Raw genomic sequence first — 15,335 nt, forward strand, 5'->3', positions numbered from 1 at the left:
TTTAGAAACACCAAAGTGAGTTCAATCCAAATTAATACTAATTTTCACTTGTCATTCCTGCCAGCTAACCCACGTATTTCAGCACTGAACATAATGTTAATTCTTCTAAGATATTGACACTTAAAAGATGTTTCTCCTCTTATCTGTTCAAAATATATGATTTTGAGTGATGAATCTGTTTTTGTGGTGTAGATTATGTGTTCAAAACATTATACAAAATGTGCAATTTGGAGGCTTTAGGACATCATGGAAAAACCCTTGCTAAATTTCACTGCTTTTAGTTATCTGCTCAATATTTTTTTGCAGTGGTGGAAAGGTTGGGGGTAATTTTTTTAGAATAATTTTGATGCTAGCTCATGCAAATTTTGTGAAATAAACAGTACAGTTACATTTTATGTATATAAGTATATATTTTATGTATACCATGAATAATTCTTCACATATTTCCTAGATTTTTGATACATAGTCTTGATGGCACACATGTACCCTTCAAATAATGTCATAAGCTCTCTGCTGTGTGTTGGCACAAATTTGTAAGGCTTTATTTTAAAGTATTACACCCAGGTGAAAATTGCCTTTATAAATGCTTTGGGAGAAAGTGTTTAAAAGGACTTTTGACTAGTAATAACTCAAATTCAAGATATCTTCACTTTAGTTTAGTCAGAAGATATTTAGTTCAAGATACCTGCAATTGTATTTTGACTAGTAATATCTTAGTTTCACTTATTATGACTAGTCAGAACTATTGTGGAGATATCTCGAATTTGAGTTACGATTAGTCATCATTTAAATGGAGATATCTGGAATTCACATTTTAGATAATCAAAACTTGTAGTAGACATCTTTAATTGGAGGTTCCATACAACTTATCGGCCAAAGTGACTTCAGTCTTCCTAGTCTAAATGTAATTACAAATATCTTAAATTAGCGTTTTTGCCTAGTCACAACTGAATCACAGATATGTGTAATTTGAATCCGGTCATGCTATTAAATGTTAAGAAGAGCTTGCCATACACCTTACATCACTCATAACAACTAGTTGTTTGGTGTGGTTCTGGTACACACTGCACAGACCATCAGCAACCAAAGTTAAATTCAGTAGTCAATACCTGAATATTTCAGGTAGTGACTGCAGTTGTAGAAGGTGGTTGTCACTATATTCTACAACCAAACTGTGTGTGAACTTAACAGGATTAAGCACCTCAGTGAGGAGTGACCGTGTTTTTCTGCAGTGTGTACATGGCCAATGTGTTAATCTGAAGATGTCAGATTTGTTAAGTAAACTTCATTCAACATGAATGAGATTACTGTCCCTTGTGAGTATGTTTTCTCCAATAATTAGCTCAATAATTATTTATTTGAATTTACACCCCCACAGTTCACAGTTCTTCTAGTAATACAGTCAAATCTAAAGTACATTTGACTTGTTAAAATATATGAAAGTTCACCTTGATCATATTGAACATACTCCGATGCTTTGCCAGCAGTTGTAGTATATCTTCTCAACACATTGTCATCCATTAGTGCTGACCCTCTGAACAGACTGAAGCATCCAGGACTGCAGAGCACTGACCCAAATACATGCTCAGCTGTTTTCTGGAGCCAATGCCCCACAGCATACTCAAACTTCTGATACCACACCATTGGTCCTGGAATGAAAAAAAAAGCTCACGTCGCTCAAGTTTACACAGTAATGAGAAAAATGGTACATCAGTACTTTCACATTTGTATTTCATTCAGAGGAAATCTCATTCTATGACAGCTGCAACACAATTGATTTGCCAGCTATTAAACAACAACCTCCAACTCTGACAAAACTGTTCTTTAAAACTAATTTTAGTAATGAATCTATTGATGATGTTACACTATTATAGATATTAATACATAGTAAATACATATGCATAAATTTCATTTTACAAATTGAATCATGCAGCTGGATTAGCCATTTGGATTAAGATGTTAATGGGTTCTGGTGAGGTACTGCATGTATGATCCAGGGATTAGAGGTCAATTTGCATACCATACCACTGAAACAGTTGGAAATGTGGTCTTGTATGAAGCACACTTACAGAACACCACACCGCCTTACCCATTCCAGTTGGATGGATTCTTCCACATGCTGCCCCCACATTCTCGTACATTCTAAGACGGTCAACGAGTAGGATCAATGCTGCTGGGTGGAAATCAGTATCCCCATCCAATGCCAAAATGTATGTGTTGTCATCAGAAATGTGCCTTCTCTTGCTGTCATTGCCATATGTTGGCAAAAGGAAACTTTCCCCATCCAGAGATACAAGACTTGCACGACATGGATCATTCTGCCTCTGTAAAAGGCAGTGCAGACAATACAAGTAAACAGTAAACATGAATATAGTTAAAGGTCCGGTAAACTGAAATTAGTAAATTATGTCCTGATGTGTTGTTTTAATACTTTTTTGCTTGTTGTAAATTGGCCAAAAATGTTTCTAAAATGATTCTTGGCAAAAAAAAAAGATGGCAGGGAGCAATAAAATGAAGAATTAAAACATCTTTTAAGTAATTTCCATTGTTGTAAGGGTGTTCAGGTTAGAGTTAGGGGTAGGGCCAGGGAGGACAGGATTTACAAAGAATCTTTCTTTAATTTGAGCAGACATACAGGGCTCCTGGGTGACATCCCGAGAGGCGCATCAGTACATCAATCAATCCTTGCTTTTGTATAATGCCATTTAAAAACATGCTTTCATACTGCACTTCACAGTCATCCTTTTGACTGAAGAATGGCATTGACTTGTAGGGCTCTATCATCTGGCTGGCGCCTGCCGTGTTGTGAGCTGCAGCACGGGTGAAGTGGCATTTTTGTCATGGATTTTGACTTGCCTAAGTCGTTTGGTAATTTTTTGACTCGCCAAGTGGGTGGACAGCCACTGCTGGGGGTGTATCAGTGAAGATAAAGCAGTGCATTGCAATTTTATTTCAACTCATTGCAATTTTCATGTTGGTCTACTCTGCTACTGTCAACCTCACCGCCCACCTGCTCAGACCAGGTGTACAGCACAAATCGTAGCCCAGTGTATGGTGGATTGCTAATTTTAGGGCTTTCCCATGCAATGTGAATATGATTATAGTCTAATCAAAAGCCTATGGTTTTTGTGGATCATATGCTGTCTATGTTGACATAAATCTCAGAAGCAGAAAAAGGCATACTTTGCATTTATAGTTAATTGTCTTTAAAAAAAAAAGAAATTAATTCTTGTATGTGAGGTGGAAACCAGGTGGAAACTATGATTTTAATAATTTAAAATACAATTATTTTAAATAATTAAAATAATTGTATTTAAAACATGACAAAACCACAACTCATCCAATTCTGCTCTGTTCAGTTAACTCATGCCATTGTTATGGATTAATGATGTACTTGTGTGTGATAATGTTTCTTTCATTTTATTGCTATGACCAGGATCGCTACCATTGTATGATCTTTCCTGGTTTTATTTTGCTTAAAGGAGTACCATGGTGATTTTCACACTTTCTCGGTTTTATGTGCTATTTGCACAAGAGGCATTGAAGAAACACAATGAGTAAAGTATTAAATATGTCCGTTCTGTATTTTTGTAGAAATATGCGTTTTAAATTTTCGTCCTATTTTCAACCGGTTGAGAAAGTTGGGTTGAGTCAACTTGGTGCGTCACGAATACAGTAACCACTCCCCTTTCCACGCCCCGTAAACCCATGGATAACTCGAGACCCATAGTTTGCGCCGCTGGCTTACAGGCAAGACAATGCAAATATTTGACTAACTTTAGGTTCACTTAAATTAGAGTGCCTTTTAAGGACTATTAGATTATTTCTGGTTATATTCATTTATCTAGCTAGCTAACGTTAGCTAGCTAGGTAGTTTGCTTTTATAAGGACGTTATAGTTGTGCTTTTATCTTAACTTGGGTAGCTAGATAGCAAAAATTATAATTGGATACAAGTCAACGTCCTTAGCATAGCTATCTATCGATACTTGATATACTACTAAGCTAGCTAGCTTGTGAAAATTCAGTCTCCCTAAAAGAGCGCATATCATGGGGGTAGCTATGGTAACGGGGCACGGTCTGTCAATCATAGTTAACTGACAGTTCTCATTACCACGCCCAGACGGTTCGGGTGAACTTTTATAGTGGGAAATTTAGGCTTAGAAAGATACGTTTTAAAGTACGTTGAAATGACTGAATAATAAAAAAATTATACACATTTGTTTTGTTGTTGCCTAAAGACAACTGGGAAGTGTCACGTTCAACCACCATGTTACTCCTTTAATAAAACTTCAACATACAATTGTTATTGTTTCTTAGTTATAGCATAGCATGTTAAAGCCATTTAGCTAGCGAAATGTCAAATTAAAACTTACATTTTTTAGGCAATGTTTTATTTTAATTCTGATTGGAGAAAATTCAAATTCAAAGGAATCTCTCTTGTTAATAAGTTTGTCAAACTCAATTTTCTAAATAAGTGCCAGCACAACTCTGCATCTTCTGAAAAAGAACATTGTGGGAGAGACTTCTGATTAGTATATCCTTATCCTCATATTCCTTCGCAGTGCTAGAACATGGAAATTAGCAGTGCACTTAGAGGGAAAAGAGATCATTTGATTGACAATGAATGAATCCAGTTCTATCACACCCACTAATAATATATTCAGCATAATCCAGCCCATTTTCCACCTGCACTGCATGCTTCGTGCTGTGCACTCCTCGCCTCTGTTCTCAAAAATACAAACATTCAATAGCCACGCCCAGTGTGCCCACACGCCAAGCCATTGACTGCATCCATGTGCCGTGCGACATTGATTCAGGAAAATAGAGCTCATATACTCACTTAAAGCCTGCCACGGGAAAAGAGAAACCCAAAGTTTATATCAAAGGAAAGTGATTTTTTAGGAAAATCACAGATGGTTAAATTAGAGATCATGAATTTTTTTAATGAAACTTAAATACAAACAGAATGAACCTCTGGATTTTGGTAGGACTGATCCATGAATGGGTAAACATTAAAATGACCATACATAATTGCATGATAAAAAAATACTTTTATAATTAAAAAAATATTTCCTCATTTTTATTATGAACTATTGTATGCTATGAACTCCTAATGAAATTTTTAAAAACTACAGAATATAAGGCTAACATGTTTTTTTTGTTTGTTTGTTAATGCTTTTTCTTCCCTCTTTGTTGAAGTTGTATGTTTGATTTGCATAAGCTTGGATAAGAAAAAACTTTAAAAAAGCTTACCTGGGTGGAATACATCTTCAGCTATTATATTCTTACTCAAACTTCACCAAGTTGCATGTTGTGAAGACAATCTCCTTTGCTTACATAAAGTTGATTTCACCTGTAGTTGTGTTTTAAAATGTAAAACCTGACATTTTTAACGCAACGCAAGCGTGAGCCGCAGTTTCAAGCGTTGTAGCGAGCGCCATTATGGCAGGTAACAAAGGGGTGAATCCATTCTTTGATTTGTGCTTTTTTCCACTTAGTCTTTCACAACTGTCCTGGATTGCGCCCTTCAGGACTTGGGTTTATTACCTCACACATGGACATAAGTATGCACCTGGAGTATGTACAACCAAGCTGAACCTTTGCAGTGCGTCAACCTGGCGTCGTCATTTACATTCTTGTACTTGCAAAGGGTATGTTTCTGTGAGCCAGTGCTGGGTGTGTCATTAGCCAACAACCTGTGTCTGTAATGTTTTAACACTCGAAAGGTCACATTTTTTTACTACCTACTGCCATCATGCTGATGTCCAGTGGCATCACAAATATCCAGTATGACAGCATTGATGATTTCTGCACCAGCATTGATCTAATTTAATAAAGATTACAAAAACATATTATCACGGTTTCGTTATAATGGCTAAGGGAAAATGTATTGAGGCATATCACAAGAACACTAAGAAAAGCGCTAAAATATGCATGACAAAACACAAAATAGAAATAGCCCATAATCCAAAAGAAATACAAAGTGCAATATTAAATAATTTCTCGCAGGCTTGGTGGTTTGCTGGGACTGCTTGCGCACAGATCAATGACATTTGTCACACAGCTGTCACGTGGCTGCTCTGTTCAGTCAAAATTTCAATTTGAGAGAAAACCTGAAAATATATCAGTAGCAAGTTCCAAGCCTATCATTTCTATAACTACAGCATTCGCAATTATTCATCCCCACTCTAAAGGCTTAATCAACTTCATCACACAATTGCAGTGAATTAATTTTGTGTGATAATATGTGCAAAATTAATTTTAATAGCGATTCATTGGGAAATTTGTATCAAAGCGCCATCATTCAGTTGCTGAATAGCATACAGGAGTAGATAATTACACGTTCACACCTGGGTAAAAGCACCTATTGTCCATTATCTGGCAACGCGGTTATTTTGAGACCAAATATTTTGGAAACTCGTGTAAGGAGGCAGAGGCATCACTAGGGGGGTGCGGGGGGTGCAAACTGCACTGGGTGACACCATTAGAGGGGGGTGACACCGAAATGACTGGCATTAAATTTTGTGTGCAGTGTTTTGTGTAGCGACGGGTTGAAACAGCTCATTTCTCCAATGCAGTTTACTGCTGGCTGATTTCATTAGCGGTATGAATGTGACGAGAAGCGCTTTGTCGTTTGAATGCATAACACGCAATTCCTTGCTCCCCCCCCTGCCCCCATCGACAATATCAGATGACACCAATGATCGACCACACCGGGTGTCACCAACCCTAGTAACGCCACTGTAAGGAGGAGGATATAGCATTTATGGCATTAGAGTAATTTTAATTTTAAAGTCCCCAAAGCCCCATGGTGGCGCTCTGGTAAGGGAAACTCTCACTTCCTGTCTATCTGTCCTGTCTTGTCACATTGAGAAACTTGCTGCTGACTTCTGAGCGAATCGCATCAAAGAGGTGGGAAAAAAGATCAGAATCCGAATAATATTGGCCAAATTAGAGAGGAGAAAACATTTGGGGAGAATGCATTATTTGAGTTGCCAAATATGGTATTTGTATTCAGCACCATCCCTTACTGAAATGAGTCCACTTTTTTTAAAAACACACTAATAATGAATTTAATGTTTTTAAACCTCGGTCATTGGTACGGAACTAGCCAGCTAATTTGCTTGTAATCATATTACGTCCCAATAGAATAATGTAGTTAGCGTTAATTCGTGTAATCCTGTGTTCTCAGACATAAATGTCATAAATCATCTGTTATTGGCTATGATATAACCAATGATTTCTGGCTATTGATATTAGCAAAAAGTATGATATCAGAGCTTCTCTAGTTTTTATGACTTTCCACTTTTCAAATCCACCCAATTAAAAATATCAGGATCACCACCCTCCCCCCCAAAAAATAAAAAAACAAACAAACTGGAAACATTTTGGGTATGAATATGACATTAAAGATGAAGCATTCATTGCCCTTACTTTTTATTCAGACCTTCATGAAATGTTATTTTTGTAATAAATGAAAATAGAAAAACTTACTGTTATTTTTTGAGGATTTTTGGCAATATAGCCTTTCCAGCCAAGCAAATAGTACAAATACATGATCTGAAACACAGAAAAAATATTGGAAAACGTTCATAATGAAAAAGACCTTTAAAAAGACAGAGATCAATAAAATGCTTAAAATGCTTTGGTCCTATTTGTTTCTTTCATTCCCAATTATAAATGCCCAATGATAACTAAAAGCAAAACCCAATAGCTTACTACAAAATCATCTGCAAATTCAGTGGAACCCTGACAAGGAAATCCTCTGAAATCCATCCAACAATCACCATTTACTTTTAGTCAACTTTTTTTTTACATCACTTCTTCTGAGTTCTCGCACCTGTGCAGCCATTGTACCGGTCAAGAAATGGACAATAGGCATCACTATTGATTATGTGTCAGGGAATAACCTGTTAACAGAAACTCTCCTTTCTGTGGTTGGCATTATGACCAACCATGTGCAATTCCATTGATCAGTGTTTCCTATTTGTGTACTGAGTCTGATATACTAGAAAAAATGTACAAAACTCCACAGATATTTAGATCATATATAAGAACAGACATCAGAACAATTTCAGTGACAACAAAGACAACACACAATAATGCTCCAGCGTGTACACCACTTAAAAAGCTCCTATTATTCACAAAAAATATTAATACAACAATAGGGAATATCCATCCATCCATTCATTATCTACACCCGCTTATCCTGAGCAGGGTCACGGGGGGTGCTGGAGCCTATCCCAGCATGCATTGGGCTAGAGGCAGGAAACAATAGGGAATAGACTAATAAAAATGTTTCCACCTGTGACCATCTCTTTTTGTTTCGGATAAGTTGTTTATCTTTCAGATGAATGTACAACATATTTCCTTCTGGCATCACAAGCAGTAATCGACCTCCATATGGCGTTTCAATGATTGACACATCATCAGGTTCTTTGTTTGTAAACACCCTGCAAAATGAAAAAGCATTCAGTATATTTGTTAAATGTAAATTATTACTAAACTCAGTACATTTTTCCAAATAAAATATCCCTAAAAATGTGATATTTCACCCAAAAGAAATATAAATGATTTTTTCTTTGCCTCTCCATATACTACCCATCCAAATAAGAATTTCAGTGACTTTGCTGCCTACAGTACATCTACCAATGGCTACCACCTTTAGCTGCCTGAAAACAATTGGTATTCTGTGTATTCATACCAGGGACTGTAAAAAAATATGGACAAAGCTACTGTGACGTTACCCATTGACTCTCCGTGGGTCTCGAAAACACGTTTTGAAGCTCAATGGTGGGCGCGGCCATGTTTTTGATTTGGAGCCAAAACCATAGAGTTCAGAGGTTCTGTGATTTTTACACAGTGTGATTGACAATCTGGTGCGGAAAAGTCCATCACCCGGAACGAACGAGGTAAGCTGACTGTCTGCCGTTATGTTTTAATTATCAAATGTTTAATTTCCATCCATGGCTGTACTGTGTCATATAATCACGTTACATGTATGACATTAATAATATAATTATATTCAGTTATCTTCAATTTATGTTTCTCAGCAAACCATCACCGAATATGCTTAGCTAGCATATCAGCTTGCCAGTGAGCTAGGTAGGCAGTGAGCGTGGTTAGCTCACGCATTAGCAATATGAACCACAGGGGAAGAACATCGACTACACTGATGGTCAATCAATCAGAGATGTGTACTGGTGATTTTTGACTAGGCTAATTTTCATATAACTATCTGGTAGACCTGCTGTTGAAACCTACGGTGATAACCAAGCAAGTTATCACCGTAGGTTTTCACCACAGTCAGTTAATGAGCCAATAACTGTTACTCCACCGCTGTTTATGGTGTTCACTCGCTGGGTGACGCTAGCTGACCGATCGTTCGCAAGTCACTTTTAAACGAATAAAAATTAACACTGTCAGTAATGATTAACAAATCTACCAAGTATTTTAATAACTGATCTGCAGGTGTGCAAATATGACAATGCACTTTGTAGAGCAAGTTTTCCACCTGGTGCATGAAGACAAAAATGAATTTCTAATTATTTGTTTTTTCTTGTAGATCATCAAAACCAATGGAGAAAAGCCAACATACAAGGAGCCCCCAGGCCCGATTCTGAGAACCACTGGCTTAAATTCTCTTGTCGGTCTCTTAAATGCTAAAAACATGTTTCTTTCTAAATTCCAGTCTTGCAATGATGGTTAATTTAGTTAAATTCTGTTTGTGTGTGATTTCATCGTGTGTTGTATGTTACCTTAAGACTCTTAATTCGCTTTGTGAAACTGAAAATTCTGCAGTTTATGCCAAAATCGGGATTATAGTAGCTTTGTCACATCCCTGAAGCATTTACGGAATGTACACGACTGACAAGCCGTCAAACACATTTGACAGATTGAATATTTGCCGGTTAGGGTTAGCTAGCTAGCTTGCTAGTCAAATGGCTTGGTAGCTGAAGTTGCGAACTGTTTTAGCATAGCCTACTGGACTATCAAATATAGCAAATAAGCGTTAGTTGATTATGCTTTCTGCCAACAAATTATTTGGTTAAGTAGGCTAAAGGAAATATTAAAATGACTTGGCTACCGAAAAAACTTCAGAGGAGGATTATTTTATGGTCGATCAGTGCAGCTGTAAATAGCACACGCCATAATGAAATCACTACGAAATGGGATGCCTGCATTTTCTGACTTCGCACAGGTGGACTGTGGTCCATGGACGATGAGTCGGAGCCGCAATGTCGAGGCCCAGAGGCGCCACCTCCCACCCCAATGACCATAGACTGTAGCCCATACTGTAGCTTAGTCCTCCGCAGTAATCAGGAAGTGACGCAAACTGTACCTCATTAGTCCACAACAAATATATAAGTGCCCAAATGACACAATAAATAATGAAATCGGCCCAATAACAGTCATAAGACAAATAAAATACAGATATTGTGACTATTTGTTCTTGTGAGAAAAAATTATTGACTTTGTATTTTGACCACATTTGTACCGAAGACTTACATGGAAACCGGATATGGGAACACCTATACTGGAGCCAACCGCAGTGGCGCTAGTGAGCAACGTCTCTCAACAAGACCAGGAAGTGAGCTTCAAAAACGAAGTCTGGTTTTGGCTGCTTGATTCATACGCTGGCAGTATGCTAAAAACTTCCAAACACCAAACACACTAGGTATTTGTAACCAAGTCACACAGCCATATGATTAATTTCAAAGATAAGCATATATAAAAACTAACTATGGAAATATATTACATACATATTTTTGTAAACACACTTCATTTCAAACAAATAGTTAGAAAAGTTAATTTATTTACCTACCTGTACACTTCTATGATAACATGAGTAAGGTCATTTACATACTCATTAACCAATGTGGAATCACTGTCTTTGTCTTTCTTAAATGAGTCATCCACAAATATATGGCACTCAAAGTCAAAATTATCTTTATGTTCTTTTTTTGGATCTCCTCTATATCGGTCCAACCTAAAAACAACAACAACAACAACAACAACAATAATAATAATAATAATAATAATAATAATAATAATAATAATAATTCATCTATATTTTACAAATATCCATCTATTTATGTTATGACATGAATTCCACATACCTAAACATCGATGTCAGTATCTTAAGCATTTCATCATAGGTTTCATGCCACATAGTTGCACAAAGGTAAATGACACAGTTTTCAAGCTCGTTGTGACTAAAAGACAAAACAAAATGTGTTTCACTGTATCATCAATTAAAATGAATGGCATTCATTATGCCATTCATTTTGAGTAATATGTAAAAAACATTGACACAAAAGGTTGACGCAATTATTCCTAATCTATACTTTTATTGATGATTGATTTATTTGATGAAGTTGATTTTAATGTACAACTTCATTTGACTCAATGCATTCTTTCACTTACCTGTGGCTCTAAAATATATTATATATTTAATTTAATTTTTAATAATACAACTTGATGTGAATTAGTATTTACTATAAAATGTATGAAGATGACATTTAATACATTTCAAATACTTCTATGAAAAAAGTACAACCCATCAAGATTTAGAGCTTGGATAGCTATAGAGTAAGACTAGAAATTACTGTGGGACTATAGCTGAAACTTACTATTCCTGGTTTCTCACTCGGTTAACCTTCATCTTCGTATTCAGAAGCATGGATTGATCAATGAAGGCTGATTCGTATAGTCTGCGAACAAACAGCTGAGAGGTTCGCTCTATCCTCTGGACCTTGATATTCCACACGTAATATGTAGCACACAGGAGAGCAAGCCACATGAACAGTCCTTCCATTACCAGCATTGTGAAAGGCCAGGTTTTATAGTGGCTGTTCAGGAATGTCATGCAAAAGCTCTCAGATATTTTGGACAGTACCACAGCTGTCATGTTCTGGTTTTTAATGTTTCCTAAACTTGAGCAAAAGCTTGTAAAACTCGCTGTGGCTATTCCATCTAGATCTCCAGACTGTGTTATAAACAATGCCACACCTATAATGAGAACTGAGGGCCCAGAAAAAAAGATAGGGAAAGCGAAGCTAAATCTGATAGCATTGATCTTACAAGCCACTACACCAAACCAGTGGCATGCAACAGAGGAAAAGGCCTGCAGGAAGAATAGCCCAACCCCAAGATTCTGAACCTCCTCAGGAACATGAGAAAAATATGTCCATTTCACAGGAGCAGGTTGAAAAAATTGGAAATATAAAGTATATACACTGGAAATAACAGCTAACCGCAAAATGCTGGTGATCACAAACACAAAGTCTCTAAAGCCATTCAACTCTGTAAGTGTCTCCTGAATACGACCACTAGCTTGCAAAGGGTTCTCCCACCAATTAAAAGAAACCAAAATAGATGCAAAGATGGCAATGGCAACATACAAATAGCAGTCCTTGTTTACATTTGGAACATAGGAGGATTCTCGAGCATAGAAGTCTACAGCTAAAAGGCTGTAGCCAGATATTATTAGAATGACAGAACAAATGGGAAAGATGATTTTCCAACTCTCTTTCTGTAAACGAAAGATGATCTGTAAAAGGGAAGAAAGGAAGCAGATGCCACCAGAGAGAAAGAGGTTGGTGAGAAAATCAAACTGGGGCATGGAAATTAACACAAGTAGTGACGTTCCCAGAGAAACCAGTGCCTCAATCAAGCAGATCTGTAAGACAAAATAAAATACAAATAAAACATTAAGTCACTGTAACCTAGCTTTTTTTTAGAACAAAAAACACTAATGCATTCATATTACAAGAATTTCAATATGTAGTACAATAAGTATGCCTATATTCTGGAACTCTGATGCAAGCAACATACACTACATGACCAAAATTATCTGGACACCCCTTTATCTGGGGCTGTTTTCATGGTTTTGGTTAGGCCCCTTAGTTCCAGTGAAGGAAAATCTTAATGCATTCTAGACCATTCTGTGCTTCCAAGCTTTTGGCAACAGTTTGGTGATGGCACATTCTTGTTTCAGCATGACCATATAGAAATGGTTTTGTCAAGTTCGGTGTGGAAGAACTTGACTGGCCTGCAAAACACCTTTTGGAATCCTCTGGAAAGCCAGCTGCAAGCCAGGACTAATTGCCCAATCAGTGCATGACCTCACTAATTCTCTTCTGGGCTGAATGGAAGCAAATTCCTGCACCCATTCTTCAACATTTAGTATAAAGCCTTCCCTGCAGAGTGGAGGGTGTTATAGCAGCAAAGGGTGGACCAACTCCATATTATTGCCCATAATTTTGTATGACATGTTGGATGGCAGGTGTCCACATACTTCCGGTGTTTTTAATGCTATTCAATCACTTAATATGAATCTTGTTCATGTCATTACATGAAACAAATGTGGCTACATTGTCACTTCAATAACAACAGTAAAATCAACAAATGCCACATTTTTCACTGAAATTTAGTTGCCACAGTATTTAGGATTTTATCCAGTTCAATTGAATAACTCACCATTCCCATAGTTTTCATGTTTGGTGTGACAAAGTTCTTGAATGCACATTTCCACAATGATTTGAGGAACATCATGACATTTGGCACCACCAGACAGAACACCAGCATCAGTAAGTAGAAAGGATGGCCTTTGCTTGTCTTTGAATTTGGTCTTGCAAACATGCAAAGAACCAACAGAGAACCCTGTAAGTACATAGAAATGTTTAATTTTGAAAGGTTCATCTGGTGAATGTGGGAATAAAGAGATTATGGAATACTGAAAAAGACATTTTTCAAAGGACACAGGGCAAATCTTTTCCCAAAACTAAATTTGCTGCTGTCCTTTATTTCTCCAAGCACACTTGTATAACCAAGGTGATATTTACTTTAACATTAGTGTCATTATGATCGTGTGACAGGGCTCAATCTGTGAAAGGGAATTGGGACAATCTATTTTCATTTTCTCATCACTTCCCCCCATCCTAAATTTGTCCCATCCCCAGGTCCCACCAGGGGCTATTGCTAGGAATACAGAGGTGGGTATTCGGTGAATGAATGGGGACATTCATAATTATCTGACTACATGGATTGAGTTTTCAAATGAGGGGGGGGGACAGTATGGTGGCTATGGTTAGTGCCCACAACCTCCTTCTGCTAATTCTGGGACATGATTGGCTGGGGCTTCAGGAAATGATGAGTCTGGCGCAAGGTGCTTGATAGCAGGGATGTGTTCATTGTCCTTTTGCAGTGGTTGGAGGTGAGGTGGTCACAGATGACGATGACCTGGGGGAGGGTCCATGCTGTAGCCACACCTGTACCTAGCGTGACTTGAATGGCTGACTTCACCCTCAAGCATTCTTGGGATGAGACACTTCGTCACGTCACCAAACAAGTGATTGAATTTGTCTTTACTGATAAAATGTTTTTGCTAAAGGCTAAAACAATCTTTAGGTCAGAGGACATTACCTTACTGATGACAGCACTTGTCAAGACAAGCAGCCCCACAATCACTGCCACCAGGTGCTGAGCAAAAACAAAGCATCTTCTCTTTTCTTCTTTTTCAGAACCAGCAGGATTTAATCGAAAAGGGTCCCATGTGTCCCTGCACAAACATGGAATATTACACTGATGTCTTATACTGATATATGTGAGAGCAATACATATGTATATTTTGGGACAAACTTTCTTTTCTTGATTTGGCTCTGTACTCCACAATTTTATATTTGTCATCAAACAATTCAATAAAATGGGTTTGGGTGTGGTTAAGCATCACCACCCCCATCGTACCTTATTTTCCAATAATGGGACAGCCTGTTGCAGTTTAGTATTATTACCATTAGTAACTGCCTCATGATTAGCTGTAGCTGTAGTCCCTTGGCAGGTAAAGAGCAGGCAAATTTATTAAAAACATGCACAAGCAGAAATTTGCAATAAGAATAAAAAGTAGGCTAAGTGTGCATCAGTGCACACTGGCATAAAAGTAAACAAAAAGGAAAAAACAGAATTGCAAAAGGTACCCATGTAGCATATGATGTGACAAATAATAAAACAAACAATTACATTCCATAAAAACACATCAACATACAAGAACATGTAAGCAAAAAAATACTTATACCCAGAAAGTATTGAATAGTTCTTACTAAGATTACTACTAAATTTCAGTCAAGATTTTAATTGTAATTTAAAACTAGCAAAAGTTCAACTTCCTGTCTGATACTACTGGATAGTGCATTTACTATTAGATACATCTAGATACTAACACCTTCATTCACTTTGTTATGACTGTAGCTTTCGGCCAGGAGAAGATGTCGTCAGGTGGCATCAAACTTTCCTCAGACGTTTCGACCCTGAACGACAATGTCCTCCAGTTGGC

At 37.3% G+C, this 15,335-nt stretch overlaps 1 protein-coding gene across 2 annotated transcripts in view; it reads right to left on the reverse strand.

Moving 5' to 3' along the window:
• Nucleotides 1–15,335, reverse strand: part of LOC135249144 (chitin synthase chs-2-like) — a 35,315-nt gene that overhangs the window by 17,148 nt on the left and 2,832 nt on the right. For both annotated transcript variants that reach the window (XM_064324454.1, XM_064324453.1), the window contains exons 2-10: nucleotides 14,429–14,564; nucleotides 13,484–13,666; nucleotides 11,635–12,683; nucleotides 11,122–11,217; nucleotides 10,827–10,991; nucleotides 8,307–8,454; nucleotides 7,496–7,561; nucleotides 2,090–2,324; nucleotides 1,449–1,649 (exon numbers count right to left, since the gene is read on the reverse strand). In XM_064324454.1, coding sequence (XP_064180524.1) covers nucleotides 1,449–1,649; nucleotides 2,090–2,324; nucleotides 7,496–7,561; nucleotides 8,307–8,454; nucleotides 10,827–10,991; nucleotides 11,122–11,217; nucleotides 11,635–12,683; nucleotides 13,484–13,666; nucleotides 14,429–14,564 — 2,279 coding nt within the window. The remainder of the gene's footprint in view (nucleotides 1–1,448; nucleotides 1,650–2,089; nucleotides 2,325–7,495; nucleotides 7,562–8,306; nucleotides 8,455–10,826; nucleotides 10,992–11,121; nucleotides 11,218–11,634; nucleotides 12,684–13,483; nucleotides 13,667–14,428; nucleotides 14,565–15,335) is intronic.

The sequence above is a fragment of the Anguilla rostrata genome, chromosome 2 (genome assembly GCF_018555375.3).
Source record: "Anguilla rostrata isolate EN2019 chromosome 2, ASM1855537v3, whole genome shotgun sequence".
Classification (NCBI taxonomy): domain Eukaryota; kingdom Metazoa; phylum Chordata; class Actinopteri; order Anguilliformes; family Anguillidae; genus Anguilla; species Anguilla rostrata.